We start from the raw sequence: 21,549 nt of genomic DNA, 5'->3' as shown, positions 1-21,549 counted from the left end.
TTCTGTGTCTACTATGGGGTCATCTCCCAAAATGTCACAGCCCATGCTAATCAAATCTTTTGCATTACTGCAGTTGCAGCATAAGAAGTCAGATAAATGGACTCGCTAAGAGAACCCCCTTCATGAAGACTTCTGTCATGAGACTGTCAAACTGTCCAATATAACAATTTCCAGCACTCAGGTTTAATCAAAGTAGACAAAAAATGCTGGAGGCACTCCAATTGTTTTATTGCTTAGAGCATCAAGGATTCTGAGATCACTTCCATCAGATTCAACATCTCCCAGATTTGGAATCCTGGCTTCCCTGACAGTCTCCTAATGACCACAGGAAATTCCACTACAGCAACTCCGTATCTTCATCATCGAAAGAAAAATGCAGCAGCACAGCCAAAATGCCCTCCTTCAAAGGCTCATGCGCCATAATGATTTTAAATGAAATATCAGCTTTTTAGGATTTAACTACATAGCACCATAATGATAATTTTTACATTCCTGGCTGTTTTAGCCAGCAGGAGTGTTGCCTGATGGACATACACAAATGACTGTGGTCATGCACAACAAGACTTTGCGGTACAAAGATGACAAGGGACTAACGAAACTGCAATATGAAGGTAAAAATAATCTAAAAGAATCTTGATACAGCCTATAGACCTTTCTTTTGAAAAAATTATTTTTAAAAGAAATCTTACTAGATTACACATTTCAGTATTTTAACATTTCTTTTTTGTATTTGAAAAAATAATCTTCTCTTTGTTTGGACTGAGATAATTTAAATAATCACTGCCTCAAACTTGCAACAAAACTACTAATTGCCAACTATCACATCAAAATGGTAAATTGAAATTGCTGCTTTATTCGCAAATGTGTTTTCTTGTTCTCACAATACCAATGACTGTTTACAAGTTTCAGTGTTTTATAGAGAAGAGTTACTTGAGAAAAGAAAATATCGAAAAATTTGATAGCAGTAGCAGCTTGACGTTCAGGAACATTTACATATACTCCTCAGATCAGAAGTCAGAAACAAGTACAAAAATAGATTTTAATTTCAATCTTCCATAACTTGTCATGTTTTTGAAAGTGATGATTCATTACTTGCACATATAAGCTTATCTCAGGACTAGCAGACACAGAAGGACTTGTGGTTTACGCATCTAATTTAGAGACATAATTAGAAAATTATCTTGTACAGTTTGCAGGGAGGAACTGCAGAACCTCTTAACTCCTGCTTGTTTGTATTTGATTTTATATATGTATATCTAAAATATATATATATATACACACACATATATTATAGTAAGGCAGCTCAGAAGTCTCACCTGAATCTGCTTCATTGCCCGTTCCATTCTGCGAGTGCTTCCTTTCTCCAGTTTGGTCCGAATGAGGAGGGCTGATGTCTGAAGGGCCCAGAACTTTGGCTGGGAGAGCAAGCACTGCAGAGAAAAAGAACATTTTGCCATTACTTCACTTCTAAAGACATTGAAGGCAGAAAAAGCTTTTAACAGTGGTCTCAAACATGAATACTGTTTCCTATTCTGAAAGTCGAATATGTGGCTGGAGGACTCATTTTATGAGCTGAGGGCTGTACAAATTACTTTAATCTATTGTCAACATAAAAAGTGGCCTTCAAAACCACCCTCTCCTTCTCAGCCATGCAGTGCTATGTTTACATGTACCCATACAGTGCACAGACCAAACTGCACAAATGAAAATGGCTACTCAGAATCAAAGGAAAACAAATCATTTGATCCTGGGCTGACTGGCTCAGCCTTCTCCACACCTGCATACTGGGTAGCTGCAGACAGCTGCAGGGATCCTACTTCTCAAGGCTGAACAAATCAGCTCTCTCTTGGCTTCTTCTCATATGCAAGGTGCCCTGATGCCTATGTTAACAGCACTTCCACATGAAAAATGTTGAATTTGCTAGGAATCTGAAGAATATTAATTAATCTAGAACTTGCCATGACTTGAGAATAACAGGAAGAATTTTTGATTTCAGTAGATGTATCAGGAATATGGAATAATCTACATAAGCAGCTTTGCTAAAATAATTTGAAGTTATCACTTGGAACACGCTGCACTCATGCCAGGAACTTACTGCCAGTCTCCAACCACTGATTTTCAGGAAAGTCCAATAGAAGACATGCAGCCAATACAATTTTGGTATCTCTTAATAATTTACAGACTTCCTGGATTCCTTCCAGTATGGTTTTAGACAGAATATACCATTTCTGAAAAGTGAGACAGCAGGAAAACTTCCTTGCTAATTTTATTGACACTGCAAATATAATCCATCTTCTCTGAGAAAATATATTTGTCTATAGATATTTGTAGACTGGAGAAAAAGCCCCAGTGGTTTTATTCTTTTCTCTCAAAGATCTCCCAAAGCATTCAAAAGCGTAATTTGCTCATGGTTTGTGTTTAATGCCTGACAAATTTCTGTCATGTTGTAATCTGGTTTTGTTTTCCCTAGTGATTTCAAAGGAAAGGAAGCAGAAAGAAACAATCTAAAAAAAAATCCTCTAAACAAAGCTACAATAGGAAGAGAGGCAACAGCAAATGAAAACATAAAAGAACGCAGTGTGAAAGCAAACACTTCAACTAATCTTACCCTTTTTGCCCAAGAACCGCTGCACTGACTCCTTCATGACTTCTACTCAGTATTAGACTAAGAGGCAACCAAAGGCTTCTATATTATTCTCTACATTCTGAGGATCTGGAATTAAGGGAATGCAATCATAATGTTCTCTTTCTGTAGACTTTCAGGTCTACACATAGGACACTTCCTCTATTTCTGTAGACTTTTACCATCTATAATCACTAATCTGTTAACTGATATATGTCCTAGTTCTGAGAGCTCATCTCTCTTCTGTTTGATCAAACTTCAGCCAAATACCCATTTTCGTTAAGTCTTAAGGCAAACACAAGCAAGGCATTCCTATCACAGGACATTGGTGTCTGTGTTTATTTTTTAGCAGCCATACCAGGTAGCTGCTAAATCAAAAACCTTTAGGAATTGCTAGGGAAACACTCAACCAACATTTCCTTTACCTTAAAATCTTATTTTATGGGAAAGGTCACATTTTCCCCATTTTCTCCACTATTAATATTTTGTCATTTGACTTAATTTTTTACTTCAAGGGATTTTTTTCTGTGCTACCTGGTGGTAGATCCTAGTATTAATTTTGCAAAAGAACAATGACAATTGAAAGCCTTGGCTAATAATGCTCCTAAAGGTATTTTCATATCTGATTACTACCCTTTTCCAGTAGTAGAGTCCTGGTTCACCTTAGCAAGCGGCCCATGGAGGGCCAGAGCACGAAGCTTCTGTGTCCACAGCATCCGGCTCTGCAGGAGAACCAGCAGCCCAGGAAAGCCTCTCCTCTGTCTCTGTGTGCACCTCCCACACCACCTAAGCAGTGATTTAAGCAAGCATGCTGCATGAGCTGTGTGCAAAGTCAAATAGGGAGGGAGAAAATCTGAAGGGTGGAAGACGAGCAGAGATAATTATGTTTCACTCCTCTGCAGGATCAATGACAAGTCGTATTTTGAATAACGATCCAGCTTCTTAAAGGTATTCATGAAATAAAATGAAAGGAATACCTGCTGTAAAATTACAGTAGAAAAATTTTCCAACAGTTTAATTTTTTTCCAAAAAAACACTGCAACTGCACAAGACAATGAGAAGTAGACCTAGTTTTCATTTAAGAAGCACTTGTAATTTTATACTTGTACAGAGCTCACAATCTTGTGCCAGAATTCAAAATGCTCACCTTTTCATTGCCTAATTATAATGTTTAAAGCACTACAAAAACCTCAAAATAATAACACATAAAGGGCACAAACTTAAAGGCTCTAAAGAACAGTTTCAGAACATCTAAACATAACTAGTAAGCAAGCTTTAATCTTATGCCCAGAATGTCCAAATATTCCAGATAATAAGATCTTTCTCATAAGATCCAAAGCTTTGTATTTTTCACCTGAAGCTAAATCTAAACTCTGTTAATAGGACTATAGGTTAAAATAAAGCATCTGGGAAAAAAAAAAAAAAAAAAAAAAAAAAAAAAAAAAAAAAAAAAAACCCACACAATCAAGATCATACAAGTTTTGCCATATTTTAAAGTTCAATCGTACTGCACCAAGGGCAGTTAAGAAAATTAACAAAATAATTCTGAAGCAACACCACTATTGAGAATCTTCACAAGTCATCTTTGCTCTTACTTTAGGGAAAGAACAATAAAATAAAGAAAGAGAAACACAGGAAGATTAGACAGAGTAAGAAGAAATGAAAGGAAATAAAGTTATGCAACACTTTCTGCATAGAATAGGATATTTTCACATGGGAAAACTCATTTCTCAAATTCTTCCACACATTTTTTTCCTACAAACAATATCATCCTCTCCCATCATATCAGAATGTAAAAAAGGAGATGACTAAAGGATTACACAAACCAGAATATTTAATTCAATGTATCTTCCTTATATGACATTCAAATGAAATAAGATTACGTAGTCTTAATGAAATGTCTTAAGTCTTAATAACAAAGTAGTCCATTATTGTACAACACTTACGGTATCCCCATAACTACATAAGAACAAAAGGCAAGTTTTGTTCTTGGAACAAAACTTTTCAAGGCAACCTGTTCTGGATTGCTCAAGGAAGCAATTTGATGCCCTATCCCTGGATGTGTTCAGGGCCAGGCTGGATGGGGCTCTGAGCAACCTGGTCTAAGTGTCCCTGCCCATGGCAGGGGAGTTGGAACAGGATGGCCTTTAAGGTCCTTATGAACCCAAAACATGCTATGATTCCAAGTGATACCTGAATAGTGAGATACAAAGATTACATCAGTAATGACACCCAGATCAAACCCAGCCACAGTCAAATCAAACCAAAAATCACGTACCATTAATGAACAATTGAGCCTCAGTATTCAGAATTTAACCTAGATGTGAAGCACTCACTGATCACTCTTATAACTTTCTGTCAGAGAACCAGAGAAAGAACTGCATCAGTCGCTCATGAATTACAGAAGGCAAAGGTTGGTCAAAGCAACTCTTCTGCCTTCCTCCATCTACTATTTAAAAAAGTTGGAGCTCCTACAGGAATTGTTCCTGGCATCAAAGTCAGGAAGAGCTTAATTGGGCATATAAGACATGCTAAGAAACCTGGTAAAGGTAAAGATGATTCTTGTTAAATGCACCTCTAATTAATTTTTCTAATTTTTCCTTACGATAAACCTATGCAGTAAGGTTAGTCTTTCACTCCTGAAGCTTGCTCACTGATAAATTATCTGCAGCCTAGCAAAGTACTGTGATTGCTATGATGGAGCTATCATCTGAAAACGGACTTGCAAACTGAGCAATTTTAATTGCAACCAGTTGTGGAATTCCTAAGAATTTGCACATCAGTCCATCAGCGAACCAAAAATATTCTGTTTATTGCCCAAATTGCCAGGATGTGGCAAAATTATTTAACAGAAGTCACAAACATGAGGCACCCTGAGGACTGCTCTGTTCCTCTGTCATGCCTTCAAAGACACGACCCTTAGTTCAGATTTGGCTCAGGTTATTTGCTAACATACTTTAAGTTACAAACAAACAAGAACAAAACACTGGGGAGGATTTAGAGAAAAAAATGAAAAATATTCCTTTTTAGTTCCCTTCTATTATCCATTCCACTTAACATACTTCAGGAGCCTTGTTTACTTTTCCAAAAACCACACATTAAGATTTTCAAATTACTCATGTGGATTACTTCATGTCTACTTATCAATAGTCTTGTTTCATATAACCATGTCTATCTGTATTTGATGATTTTCAGTAATTCATTCAGATAGTTAACATGAAAGCCTTAAACACATCCCAAAGCAAAATGGCAACATTTTAACTTGTTCTATACTTTTCTGTAAAATGAGACACTACCATAGCTTCTTTTCCACATTCTATATCCTGCACAATACTCAGGTAAGTACATTAAAAAAATCACCAGTATAACTGGGGCATGAACAGGGAAAATGTGCATTGGCCTTGTATACATATCTTTTGTTTTTATGTACACAGCAAAGTATTATAACTAATGCAAGTTTTTCTTCTAAAAAGTCATGTTTAAATGACACTTATTTAATTAGAAATTCTTTGGAAATTTCTTCTAGCACTAAACTGGTGACCAAAAAAGCAAAATGAAATAAAATTAAAAGTAATCAACTTAGAGAAAAATCTGAAAGATGCCACATTATTGTGGAAAAACTTCCTTACATTATGCCATATACCTATTTTTTTCAACAGAACCCTATTTCATAAAAGATACTCCTTGCATTTCTGGAAAAAAAAAGTATATACAGAAAACTCTGCCCTGGAAAGTAGCTCAATTAACTTCATTAAACTATTTTTAATTGCCTAAGAAAGATTAAGGGTATCCAAGGTCCAGAGGGATGCAAAAAGAATAGAAGTTTTGAGAAAAGTCCTTAAAATATTAACTCCTTTACTAACTAAGCTCAAACACAGATGATCTGCAGTAGTACTGGCAGCATCTGGTTGAAATGGGATTTGTAACTTTAAACAGTAATTCTGTTAGAACCCTATAAGTTAAAATAAAGTACATTCGTGACTAAGTGGTTTCCAATACCAGTGCACTTTTTATGTTTTAGTGAAAAGCACAAGTATCAAGAGGGCAAGAAAAACACTAAATTTCTACTTACAATTAAGCAGCAGAACCATGGCTTGGCAACAGAACAAGCCAGTCAGCATGACCACTTTTAGCTTTTCTGCTTAGTGTAGGAACATGTAAAAATTTCCTGTTGGCTAAAACAGATCAAATATGTTCAAACCAAGTATTCATACCTATTCTGCTGTACATGCCCACCCCAAATATTTTAAAATAAATAGGATCAAAAGAAGATTTGATTATATGGCATCACTAGCAAATGTATGACACTGAGGTTTCACAGAGCCCAAATTCCTCCTAGTAGTGTTTTTATTCTTATCACAACACTCAACAGTTTACCAATCCTTCAGTGGCCACAAATTAAGATGAAACTATAATAACTATGCACACACACAAACCCTCAAATCAATAAACAATTAAAATTCATTACTGTTTTCTAAATAGGCATATTTAACTGGACAAGAAATAGTATTTGATGTGTAAGCTGATTTAATGTACATGTCAAAGGATTGCTTTTAAGCACAAAATGCAGTTGTGCTGGTGAATATAAATATTTTAATGCAAAAAACTGCTTAGCAACCAGCTAAAGGAATTATTTTATCTCCTTGTATTTATATTAAGTTTCTACTTTGAAATTATCACATTACATGAAATGAAATTTCCAATAAATCTAAAAATGCATTCAGGATTGCAGAACATTGAATAATAGTTTAAAAAAAAAGATTTTGTCTTTGATTACCCTGTCTTTACTTACACCATTACCCTTAGTTCAATGCTACCTCCAAGTTCAATGTGGCTTCCTCTTTTTATTTTCAACTGTTATTGTACACAAATCCTCTCTGCTATTATGTGTAATGATATATAATTACTGTATGTAAATCCCCATATGTATTTTTATGCTACTGCATTGAAATGGAATCCTTAAACTGAAATCTGTATCTGTAAACACCCATCTGATTCATCCCAAAGACTTAAAGTTATTATTTCAGAGAGGTCGGGGGTTTTTTATACTAACAGGGAAACTCCTCCAGTGTCTTCATAAATCATCATTTTATTTAAGTTGAATAATCTGAAGTTCAGACAGAAACAACTCCATACTTCTATACTTTTATATAAATATATTAAATACTTGAAATACTTTTCATTTCTCTGAGGCTATCACCTCAACGCATGACGACTTCACTTCAGGTTCAAAATTCAAACTCAACCTGACAGGCAATAAAGATTTCCTCTTGGACAGTAAATTGGAAGAGGTAACAACAAAACACAACACATCAAATTCAAGCCTATTGACTTTACTGCTTCCACAGGAGAACTTCTACTCATGGAATCCACAGTACAACCCCCAATTTATATAAAACATCATGAGTACATGATGGTTCTAAACAAACAACAGTGGTTAACTTGGGGACAAAAAAATAGGATGACGAAGTAAATTATTTCAAACCATCCTCTCTTTTCAGCTTCTGTCATCCACAATCACTGGCACTGCTGACAACATTCCCAAATAATATTTTTGGAATCTGCACCACTATACAGGATGGCAATTTGAGCACCTATAAATTCCTCACCTTTCTAAGTATTTTGACAAGAAGTATTTGATTGCATGTGTCAGTAGTTAGATATGACATACTAATGTGAAAAAAACTACCCGAATTTGGAGCATCTGTTAATTTGTTTGACAGCAAACCTTCAGATAAATAATTTCTAGAAACATTAGGATTGCTTTAGGCACGAGCAATCAGGCTGTATATTCTCCAGTCACATTTTATTAGCTACAAACACCTTCGTATTTCCTAAGGCCCAACAAGAAAAAAATTATATTAGGATTTCACTCCAGATGATTCACGTCTCAAATTGACAAATTCTAACCCCATTTGGCATAATTTATCCTTGGAGAGCAACACAAACAAGATACAGGACACAAAGAAGGACAATAACGCTTCTACAACTTGAAAATGCAAGGCTTCCGTTAATACTATGACAGTGGATATGTTTAGTGGCTAGCAGGAAGGAAGAGAAGATAGTCCAATTTATGCAGAAAATTATTCCTAGTATGGACTAGCTAACAGACTTAGCAGATTGGGTTTTGGTTGCTTTTTTTTCCTATTTAAAAAAATCTAAAAAGAAGGAATACTTGCACCACTGTGTATTGTAGTCTATTACATCTTTCCTCCTCAAGGTACAAAGAACTGCTCAGGTATCAAGCAAACATCAAAGGCCCTGTTGGTATGTTCAACAACTATCAAAACCTGTGCTGTATATGCCTTTACACACCTTTTTAATTTCACACTTTCACTAAATATGGAAATCTGTCCTACACCTCCAGTCATTCTAACAGAGTTCTGGACCGAAAAAAAAGATCAAAATATTACCAACTAATCCTGCAAATTAGAAGTGTATATATATCAACACATAAGCAACTGTCTTCAAAATTTCTGCCTGTTTCTGTAAAATGGACTGCAATTTTAGGTAGCAACCAAAAGCATCTTTTTCCATATGGCTTTGACAACTAGAACTTAAAAACCAACAATATGCAAAAAAGTCTTTGGAGTTACAGATTACTAACTGATTTAGCAGTCTTAGGGTAAAACTAGCAAGACTAGGATAATTTACATTTTTTTGTTCACAAACATGACAACTGGCATTATACACTTCTAATTAATTTTATTTCAGGCATTATTCCAAGTCCTGTGTTAGTGTTTCTTTTTCAGTGTTGCATGAAGAAAATGCATTATTACTTGGTTAGGTCTTAAATACTTTCCTGCCTAACAGCATCTAATGTAAATTCTATATAGCACTTTTAGAGCATTATGCCAAGACCTTTGCACTGTAATAACAAAACAAAAAATAAAGCCAAGCTTGAGCCTGTACGAAGTGCATTAGCAGAAGTTCTGTATTTTTGTTTATTACATCTCAGTGTTTCAGTGAGTTGTTACCTCATGACAGCATGCTACAGACTCAATCACGTCATCACCTGTGCTTTCTTTAAGGCCTCTTGAAGTTATCGTGATTTAAAAAATTGTCTGACTGTCAGTTTGGTAAACGAGAGAGACAGGCAGAAACCCTGAAAGTATTAAAGTGACACAGAAGTTTTACTTTCCTGCACTGGCTGAAACATCAGCATTTGCACAGTGCCATTTTCCAGTACTGCTTTAATATTCTATATATTTCACTAAGTTTAGACCCCACATTCAGCATATTTTTCCCAAAATCTAAAGCTATTCACTCAAGTGTATGACAAGGGTTTATTTTGGTCTATAAAACTAATCCTGGGACTGTAGAACTAAAATAGCTTTTCACCACAACAGGTGTTAGCTGATCATTAGCAGAGCTGGGCTTAAAGCTCTTAACCACAGCCATTAGAAATACCTCTTGGTGTTAAAAAGTCAAGAGCAAGGCCAAAACACCATCAGAGATCTGCATCAAGGGACTAGTTTAATTAGAATGGCATTTTTAAAATTCACTTTGTCTAGTCTTGTCTGGTAGCCTCAGTGCTTAAATTATAACATTACATCATTGTAAATACAGAGTACCTTTTGTTGACTTTGACTACCGAAACAAGAAGACACTACCTGATTTTTTTTTTTTGCATTGCTATATACTTCAATGTGTTTGAATGAGATTTTTTCATATACATAATTTCAGAAGCTTGGTTAATTTAATGGATTTGGAGTAAAATATTAATTATGGCTGCTTTAAAATGAAACATATGTGTACACACACTCACTGGTTACTTTTTTCAGATTTCTTTTTGTCCATACGCACTTTATAAGGCAAAATGTTAGAAACCTCTTAGGTAAACAGTTACTTATTTACACTGTACTACACTGATCTAGAAATGAAGGCTAGACTCAATAGAGCAGCAATTATATTGCACTTACCCAAAGGCAATTTAATGTTCTCAAGTGTCTCATTTAATTTTAGTATGGAAGTGACTGATTCTCTCTGAAATTTATCAGATCTGGAAATTTATCACATCTGAAGGTCCATTAAATACAATATAAGAGTTATTTCGCATCTCACTCAATCAATTCAAAAGTTAGAAGATAAGACTGGAATAAATTTTCTTCTCAGAAGACTTAAAAAAAATCCCAATACGTGAAGGCAAACATAGTTTCATTTCAACTGTATTTTCCACAGCTTTTTTACCCCACTCAATGGTGTTTTGTAGCAAATGGGTAGGTCTTGATAACACCCACCCACCGGTATCCCCATATTCTGTCCTGCTTATCATTCTAAATAATTTCCCCTCCATGGCACTTGTTTTAAGCAGTAATTCTTACTCCTTCTGATATCTACCTTGTAAAGGGACAGTTCTTGCTTCTAGGCAACTAGGTATGCTAGATCAGCTTGTCTACCACTTCTGTAGTACCTAGAATTTCAAGGAATAAAAAAAAAAAAAAAAAATCAGGCAGGAAATCTTGGAAGTTACTTCTATCATCTGCCCAAAGATATCTGTTACTATCCTTATTAGAAACAAGACACTTCATTATCTTTCTTCAGCCATCTCTTCTACCTCCCCTTAAAAGAAAGTAATTGTGATTGGAAAAACTCAACACAGCCTCCTCTCAGCAACAGATCAACATTACTTTATAATCACCAGCAACCTTTTCCTTTGTTAATCGGTTATCAGACTCACCATAGTTAGCTGACTATAGAGCTGACTATGAAAGCCTCTCGATCGGAAAAAAGGATGATTTCCCAAAAGAAAATATCCTCAGACTTTACAGTTTGTTTGTTCCATTTGTTTTCTTTAGCAAAGGAAACACGACTGATATTCAGGTAAAATGAGACTGCCTTACCCCTGTTTTTTGGTTCTTCTAAATAACATTGGTCAGGAAAACATCCAACTTCTCTTTCCACTCTCCATCAACCATCTCCTTTAAAACCTAAATAATCTCAAGTCCATTTTGCCTCTTCAGTGATTTATTTTTTTAAGAACACAGAGCAAAAAGAATCATACAAAAGGTATCTGCTGCTTTTACTAACAGATCTAAGTATGTTGTTCTTTATTTCTCCCTCCTTCTGCTTCCATGTACACTTCCTCACATGCAGAATACCAGTCATAACAACTCACTCTCCTTCTCCCCACTCACACTTCTCAGAAGTGTAAAGGGAAATGGTTAAGCATTGTTAGAATGAGGTTCATAACCAAACATATGAAATGCCATAGCTGTTCCCTCCTCCTGTTAGTCTTTGTATCTTCTGAATTTCCTCAGCTTTTAAGTTGGATGTTCCTATGTTCTCCCAGAAAATCTGGCCTCACACCATAACCCTGCAACTCAGAAACAGCTAAATATTGTGTGTATTAAAAAATTTAAATAAAAGTAGGTCCTTTGATATGAACATGGGAGTACTGGAAACAGATCTCTAGTCACAAACAGAAGGAACACAAGCACATGATGATTGTCTTTCCAGCTAGCTCTGAAAGTAGCTCTGCAGATAAAACTGAAATGACAGCCCAGTGTCCCCTACATGATACAATTCTCAGGGAAAAAGGTCAGAGAAAATGAGCACTAGAGAAATCTTCCCTTTCAGAGGAAGTCTCATATGTTCAACAGAAAGAGTTGTGTGAAAGGAGTACAAAGATCTACGCTTACTGGAGGATTTTCAGTGGAAACAAAAGACTCAAAGAAAGCTTTGTATGGATTCAAATGTAACAGAAACACAAAAAAGCAAGTCCATTATTAGTCTGCATGGAACAAAAATATAATAAAAAGTATGGAGACTTATAGTGAGCTATAAACATGATTCTTTGCCTCCATATAACACAGTCTGTGAGTTAACTTGCATGCATGCAGGTACGTAATTTGCAGAGAAAGCTATGGAAGAACCAAATACCACAATTCAAACTAAGTTTAGACACAATGAAATAAACAACTCAGATCAGGTTTGCCTAGGAAAATGTTTCAATCCTTTTCCTCCTTTAAGATTTTCTACTTTCTAGTAACAGTACAAAGATATTATCAATCAAATTAGTTGTTCAGTTCTACTTATACAACCAAATTGCAGATATATCCTGGATGTCTGGAATTAAGTAAGTTTTCTTTCACATCAACAGGCATTGGTGGGCTGATATTTAAGCAGGTTTTTAAGAGCTTGACACTCTCTTTTGATACTAAGTGGTATACATATTGTGTCCTCATGTAAGATGTAAAAGAAGAATATTTTTAATGCTGTTGCCTAATCTATTTTTTGTGTTGTATTCTGATTTGCTTTTTTCGTTTCATTTTAAGATACTATTTAAGTTCAGAAGTAAGCCTTCCTTGGAGGTTCTCAAATATTTTTTTAGGAGAAGAAAGAAACTAGAGAAGAAAAGGAAATGTCATGAAAAAAAAGAAGATACTGCTTTATTTAAAGGAATCAGCTTTCAGTGAGTAGTGAAGGGTAAACCACATAAGATATGGCTCCTATTTTCACTTAGAATGGAGTCCAGCCATATGACTGACACTTGTTCTGTTGTGCCAAACACATCACTTATTCTGTATTATGCTGCAAACAAATTCAGCCAGATTTGACTGTAGTAGCATTGTTTTTTTTCAGGTCTGTGGTTTGGACCTACTCCTGAAACAGCATAAGTACAGACTTCCACACCACATCACAGTACTGCATTTATTTCCTAAGGCCCAAGCCCAACAGTAATAAATCACTACTTTGGATACAAAAGACTAGACTTTAACTCTTTGGTACCAATGATAAGGATTTCCCTAGTTATTAAACAACAGCAAATTTCTCATTTTAACTGCTCAGCCTCTGGAATTTCACCATCTGTGCCAAGATTCTCAACATATCATGTGATCTTGAGGTTATATCCTGAAAACCAGAATAATACCTTTTTTTTTTTTTTTTTCTCTCTGCACAGGTAGTAAAATAGTGAATCTGGTTTGACAATGGCTAGATATCATATTTTAAAAAAAGATAATTTCAGGACTGTATGCAATGGAAAACACCATCTGCAGACTTGCAATCTATTCACTCTCAAGACAAACAAAACAAATGAATGAAAAAAGGCTAAAATTTAAAAAAACACTGCATCAATGGAGAATATTTTCTAACTTGTTAGAATTGGCCATGTGGGAGAAGAAATATATCCTACTCCCCTTGTGAACTACCACAGTAGGCTCCTAAATCCTCTGCCCTTCATGCTTCACCCACCTCTTCAGCCTTGCCTCTCCTCTGACAAAGAACATTTTTGGAACAGACAGTGCTACAGGTTAACTCATCTTCTGCTGATAGAAAGTTATTCTTCAGGGAGACAGTTATGACTTTTAATCTTTCCATTTGTTACTGCTGCCTGTGGCTACAGACAAAACCCAAGATCTTTCAATACTTTCTTTGAGTTGGTCAATTTTATTTTATTTTTTTTTTTAAGTAGTACTTCTTACTCAGCAAAATTCAGGTAAAACTACACATTAAGGTTCCCATTCCCTTTTTTTCTGCTTTACTTGTTTCAACTTTTCAGGGCAAACTCACTACTTTCAAAACTCCAGATCACTGGAAAATTTCTTTAGGCCTGACAGATCCTGCATCCTTATGCAACTGACCCAGGGTGGTGGGATTAGTCTGTTCTGCCTGCCTCCCCACATTTATAAGCTCACCATTATGGTTTTTTCCATTTACTGCCAGTGATACTTCCTGTTTATCTGGCCTAGCAACAGCCTCTGGAAGAATGCTGCTTTATATACTGTTGTTATCTGATGCTGCATAGATTTGTACCCTAACAGCAACCTTTATCTTTAATTCTACAATGATAACTTCAGTACAAGTATGCATTTACAGTAATTATCCTTAAAATACCTTAACTGAGAATCTTTTACAGGAAGAGAATTTAGGGTAGCAAAAAATGATTGTTCTCAGATAGATTTGGAGCACAAACATAAAAATTACACAAAACAATGAAGCATTAAAAGTTCCCTTCACAGCCTCACTAGAAAGCATTAAATTATCTTTTGAAAAGAACTAATTTAAATGTTTTCATAATTTCATAAGTTTAACATTAGTCAACAGCACAAGAAGAATACCAATTGCATACAGCTACATATCAGTTTGAACCCATCCTATAACGACGTTAACTAGTCAAAACCAGCTACCACATTTTCTTCTGTAACAGACACAGTCAAAAAAATTCAGGAATAATTACATGCCTAGACCAGTGATTTACAGTAAGGCTGCCACTGACTTTATTATTCATCTATGTCAGAACAAATTACAGAAATTCTATAAAACACCTTCCCAACCTTCAGTCTGTAAGAACAGCTGCCTGTAGAACAGTGAGACACAGCAAAAGAAAAACCACACGGTGCCAGACAGGGCTCTACAGGGAGTGTGTCTACCTGGTTTTTCCCCATTTTGAATGCCAGCATCCACCACAGGAATTCTGCCTACAATGATCTCTATGGTTCAGCAGTCTACTCACTGCAATACTTGGTGTTCACAAGTGATTTGACGTGTTAATGCAAGAGGCATGCCTCACTCACTGCTTGGTGGGCTAAGAGGCTGGGAGATGGCTGAAGATGGCCTCAACAGTTTCCCCATGAAGATCATATTAGCAAGTCACAATGTCCACTAAAAGATACTTGATTTCTGATTTCATTCAGCTCCTTCCAAACTTCACCAGCAGAAGTATTTTGTATCTTTAAAGAGCTACTGCTCTCACATGCAAGAGAATCAAGCTGCTAGAGGACACTGGCACCCTGGCTTTTAACATTATGTGCAGAAGTTGAGTTCTCAGGAGCAAAACAAAACTGCCACCTTCCTTTCAGAGCCTGCAGACACAATAGTCCTGAAAGAAGACTAACTCCTTAAGCAGCAAGCAAAAGTGAGGAAGGAATTGAGTAAAAATAGTCAGCAATACATTAGCAAGAAAAGAATTAGGGAAGATGAGAGCAAGGGTGAAAGTTAAACAACAGGCAAGAGCTGACAAAGAAGGGTTGAGAGGAATATGGTATGGATGAGTAAACAAAAAGGGAAGCTGACACAAGCACAAGTGACTAATACTAGTGGCAGGAAGAGTTAGAGACTGCTGGAGAGCACAAAAGAAAATCCTCATTTGGTGGGCAAAAGTGAATAACATTCCTAAATCTGACAGAGTTGTGTAAAGAGAAGCTATAATCTGAATATATTTGTAAGAGACAAATGGCAGTGTCTGGGTTGTGCTTTGACTTCAAGGAAGCTACATGCAGAAGCTGTAATGGATTAAGAGTCAAACACAACACTATAGTGTCTGATCAACTGTATTATGCATAGAAACCACCCTAGTGATTAAAATCACTATGAAAATTGAATGAAGAATTATAGAATGGGTTGAGTTGGCAGCGACCCTTAAAGGCCATCTAGTCCAATCTCCCTGCAATAATCAGGGGCATCTTCAACTAAAACAAGGTAGCCAGAGACTCATGCAATTTGACCTTGAATGGTTCCAGGGATGGGGTATCTACCACATCTCTGGGCAACTTGTTCCAGTGCGTCAACACCATCTTCATAAAAAATTTCCACCTTATGTCTGTCTAGTTTGAAGAAGCTACAAAGACTTTGACAAATTTTACTTTGACAAACAAAAGAAGCCATTTTAGTTATGTACTCCTATGGTTTGCAGCTTTATTACAGCTACAACACACAGAAATAAACATTTGCCTATTATAGATAAGGAGAAGAAACAGAATATATAGACACATAAGACACACACTGCAGTTCTTGCACAATAAGCTGTAGGATGACAACTGTGTCCTTACCTCAGCCACTAAATGTCCTGTTTGCTTTTTGACTTACTACTAAGTTACTAAGAGCTTCAGACCATGCAAGCTGTTCCAAATAAAAGCTATTTCCTAAACATATTTTATTCTTTTAGTCCAAAACTGTAAGGCTTTGACAGATATACATTAAACTAAAAAGCAAAGAAAACATAATTTCTAGCAAACAAAAAAAAACATATTAGGTACAATACCCAAGACATATGCTTTCCCTCTTCTGGTGTTGCAATTATGAAATCAAACATCTAATCTTACAGCACAGAAAAATCTTCCACAGTCTATTTATAGAAAACTGTAAAAAATATTTTCTCTCTCATCTTTTGTCTAGACTAGACAGAATTCATTGGAGAATGTGTTGGCCAATATATTCTGACAAAAGTACTTAAGAAAAATCTAGCTGACACAAGACATGAAGTCTTTCAAGAAGAAAAGAAAAGCTCAAGCTCCAATTTAATTAATGCAAGACATGCTTTAGGATAATATAGACAAGCCAGTAAAATCTCAAATATGTCAAAATATATCAACTAATACCTAGTGTCATGATTTGTATTTTAGTTCAGAAAAGCCCCCAAATTCTCAGCTTCTCATACAGAAAAACATTAAATAGTGTAAATATTTTAAAACATTTTCGCAAATTGAAATATGCAGAACGTGATGCTTTTAAACATTTTATTGGCCTTTATTTAAATAGTCTTCATAACTAACAGCTCTACTTGCTATGATTAATGCAGCCAATCTAAACATGTCACAAGTATTTATACCATATTATCATACATACTATATTCTAGGCATATAAATTATACCAGAAAAAAGTCTGAAATTTCTCACAGTAATCATGAGACTCATTTATGATACACATTGCTTGAACAGTCCACTAAATGAGCTGGCATTGGTTCTATTTCCTGATGCAATGGGCTAATCTTCATCAACAGAAAATGAACCTTTCTTATTCATGTATTTGCATAACTGGAAATTACTTTTCGTAAGAGTCACAAACACTTCATGTGAATTACCTTATGAAGTTTTCCTGCATATTTGATGTTACAAATAAGTACTAAAAATAATACTTTGCTTTACTTGTCTGTAAATTATACCAGTAAAAATCTATTTCTGGAAGAAAAAAAAAAATCCAGCTGAGTAATGGGGTCCTGCTGGCAGGAATAAAAGCTTCCCTCCCTTTAGTCATATAATATGTGATCAGTACTTGAGTTCAAGCATTCTATAAATACATGTAAAATAAATGTGCATACACCCTGCATACATATGTATTTAAATGTTTCACAAAGTAATTTAACCTTAATATCTTACTTTCTGGCCAACAGCATTTTAAAATTCCATTTTTCTATTTCAACGTGCTGCTTCTGATAAAAGAAAGGAAAGGAAATACTGTAGAAATACCAGAATCAGAGCTGCTTTATCTCTGTCCTTCTGTAACCTAGAGGGCACTGTGTTTTTCTAGAACATACCAAAGCCAACAAACTCCTCATACAGGAGGGCAGGACAATGCACAAAACCACAACCAAGATCACTGATGAACAGAACAGGGTTTACTCAAATGAGGACAGCTAAGCAAGTAAATGAGCATTTCCATGAGTCTAAGCTATAAGTTTTTCTTTGGAAAGTTTTTCAAAAATAGTTACTCCAGATCTTTCTCTATTATATCTCCTTCCAAAAGCCCTCTGTTTATAGACTTAGAACTTGATTAAACATTTTTTCCGCAAAAATCTTGAACTGTCTGTCAATAAATGTACAAAAGAAAATACCAATTAGAAATCCTTTCCAGCAGCTTGGCTATCTAAAACTTCAAAAGGAAAAAAAAACCAAAGGAAAAAAAAATAAAGAAAGGAAGAATCATTGGAGCCATTTCAGTTTTTCATCCCTAATATTGGGGGAATAGAAAAAGATAGTCATGCAGAAACAGGATAAGATAGATTTATTGCTTGTCAGTTCATATTATATTTTTCCCAAAGCAGCTAGAATAGAATAGCTATAACTAACTGCATCCAAATGAACCAAGAACAACAGGACAGTGACATTTTACTGATGATAAATGAATCAAAAAATATCAGATTTGCACATTTCAGACACCTTGGGAGGGAAGAAAAAACACATTTCATGTCTGCAATCAAAGACTGTGACACTGTAATCGAATCTACCTTAAAGTATATTAAGTCACAAAAAATCTGTTACTTGTTCTATATTTCATCTTTAACATAGACCATAAAGATTGTTTGGTCAACTGATATGAAAAATGGTCTACTTACAGTTGAAATACTGACATTATATCATCAGAGAAAATTAAACTCAAGTTATTTAGACACTAGTAAACAAGAATTCAACCACTTTTATTTTTTCAGGTGCTATGTAACAAGCAAGATTAGAGTAGTATTTGAAGTATTGAGTTAAGAAGAGACACAAAGGAAGGGATGCTATTTAAGTAGGTAGAGAAGATGAGGGCAAAACATTATGACAGCTATATAAATTTTAAGAATAATTCTTCCTCACATATAGTAAACCTACAAAAAAATTACTTTGAAAAAAGGGAGGATTGGATTTACACCTTGTTTTAGTTAATCTGCGCCCTCTCCAGCCAAACAGTCACTAAATACGATGAATTACACTCAGAATGTAAGTCGCTAAAGGAAGTGACTGCTGGTACTGATAACATGTGAAGTGATCATCCTAATATCATCAAAAAGGGGTTACTAAGCATCAGACAGAATAGTGAGAATGTCTTATTTCCTTCAGATGATATACCACAGACAGCATTTTGTTGAATAGGGGGTCTAATTTCACCTTCTTGTTGCAATGAAGTATTTCTTGCTGAAGTAAATTATAATACTTCTAACTGGTGAAGGACATGACAGGGGGGAAGGGAAGCCTGGGACATGTCAACTGGCTGTCAGAGAGGCTGCTAGAAAAAATAAGTGAGCTGCTGATAGATAAAGGAGGAGGGGGGGAAGAAAGGCTGCTGTGGGAAAAAATGTTATTAATTGTCATCAAATTTGCCTGCTTAACTTCTCAAACCCTTAGACAGGCAAGAAATCTATTAATATTTAAGCATGATTTTCATGTTCTTTTACCAGTACAGTTTCAGTGAGCCCACTAAAGTCTCCTGCTTGAGTAGTTCTGGACGGATTATACAAAAGAGCACACCATGCTAGAAAGGAAAGACTATCCCAAATTTCTTGCTCAAAAAGGCATGCAATAAATCAGGAATCATCTCTTGCAAGATATAATTCAAGCAGAGCTGTGGATCTCATGGACTGAGGGAAGAATGCAGACCACAGAGGAGAACAAAGTTGAAAGGGATAAAAGTGTCAATTATGCTGAAATCTGATACTTTGTAAAATAAACCAACTTCAGACAGACTGTTACTTAATCCCAGTTTTGGAATGGTATGCAAGCTTCACCCCTGCCCTGCAACACATGTACTACAGCACCCAGTTACTTTACCCTAAAACATCTAAATGCAGCAAACATAACTGACAACAGCAGGCCAGTCTCCTACCCACAAAACACTGCAAACCCAAGTACCAGAGGCTTTGTGAATAAGCTTCCAAGTGATCCAGTCGAGTCTTTGCACATGCAGCAGAAAGAGGCAGCTTCTCTTTTGCTACATTCAATCTGATTTCTCAGTTCTGTGTGATGGGCCAGAAGGCATACATGCACTAAATTAGCAAGTGTTTAGATCCTGACATTCCTGCAAAATGATTCAGACTTTTGAATAAAGTCTTTAGAAAAAAAAAAAAAAAAAAATGAAAGAAAAAAAAAAGAATAGACTAGCTTTGAATTCATTTACTTAAAAAAAGTCTCACTAGTAACTAGCAGGGCTTTGCTGAGAGAAAGCCTCTGCAGTGTTATAATCTTGTAACCAACAGAGGCTATTCAAAATGGGCAACACAGCTTAGAAAAGAAGTGAAAGAAACTTTTTATAAAGCCACAAAAGTTACAGCAGTAGAGACACATGGCACTCTTAATGAGCATTTCAATACTCTTGCTGCTTATAAAACATAAAAAACTGCAGCCATTTTCTCAGCAGAGAAAAATGCACTGCTTTTATTTAAGCTATATAAACAACTTCTCTTTAGAAACCAAATTGGCATGTTAGTTTTATAGAGTTTTGATAGGAAGGCTTAACATTAAAAATATCGTATGCTGTGATTTGATTGCTCCCTAGTTCCACATTAATATGGCAAATGCCATAGAAAAGATGAGAAAAACAAAGCATTTCCATTTCCACCTTCCACTCCCTCTTCCCAAAGCCCCCTTCTACAGTGAAAAGCAGAAAAAGTATTCATATATGCATATTCATACACACACACTCAATAAAATGTGCACTGTAATTCTTCACTGTGATTTTCAAAGGTACCATACAACATCAGCTTCTATCACACTCAGTAAATGCCCACCTATGGAAAAAAAAACATCCAACTATTCTAAAATTCCTTAGTAAAAACAGTCTCTTATGGAATCAGTAGCTCAACACGGGAAAATCATTCCCATCTGGTCTATCTTTGGAATATATAGTATTCCTTGGATTTTGCAGACTCCTTCCACATTCTCCAATTCCTCCATCAGATCCTGGTATCCCCTCTCAGCATTACTCAAACAATTTCAGCATGATACGCTGTTTTTGTCAGAAGGTGGTAAATAACTTCAGTTTTGTAGTCTGAGAAAAATACAAGTTATTACCCTGGGGTTTTTTTCCCTCTTTAGAAAGATATTCTCACCTGTTCAAAATGTCCAGAGAGAGAAGAATTGCCAGAGCTTCCTTTTCCCTCTTTCACCACTTAATAAAAAACCCGACAGTTCAACTCTCCGTAAATCCCGAGAAGTCTCAGAATTTTAAGAAACCAAAGCAACTAAATTTTCATGGTCCCTTTTCTCTTCCTTCTCATCTTCCATGGATTTCAAAGGACACAAATAAGGGGCTAAGATGTGTGATGCACAAAGCAAAGCTTCTCCTTCAGTTTCTGGTTACTTTCTCTTCTCAGTCCCCTACAGGTTAATACTGTTGCTGCCATTCAATGTCCCTTGATCATAACACACTAATAAGGAGGAAAAAAAGTAATATTCTCCCACACTGGGCTAAGTGCTCATCACATTTACCACAAAAACTATTTCTCCTGGACT

General features: G+C 35.7%; 1 protein-coding gene across 2 annotated transcripts in view; it reads right to left on the bottom strand.

The window, feature by feature from the left end:
• The window catches only part of TTC27 (tetratricopeptide repeat domain 27), a 112,857-nt gene that overhangs the window by 52,185 nt on the left and 39,123 nt on the right, over positions 1–21,549 (bottom strand). For both annotated transcript variants that reach the window (XM_083858263.1, XM_083858264.1), the window contains one exon: positions 1,317–1,430. In XM_083858263.1, the coding sequence (XP_083714389.1) occupies positions 1,317–1,430 (114 nt within the window). The remainder of the gene's footprint in view (positions 1–1,316; positions 1,431–21,549) is intronic.

The sequence above is a fragment of the Zosterops lateralis genome (assembly GCF_965231275.1).
Source record: "Zosterops lateralis genome assembly, chromosome: 3".
NCBI classification, from domain to species: Eukaryota; Metazoa; Chordata; class Aves; order Passeriformes; family Zosteropidae; genus Zosterops; species Zosterops lateralis.
Note: the sequence above shows the minus strand (reverse complement) of the source record. Positions and strands in the feature narration are given on the sequence as shown.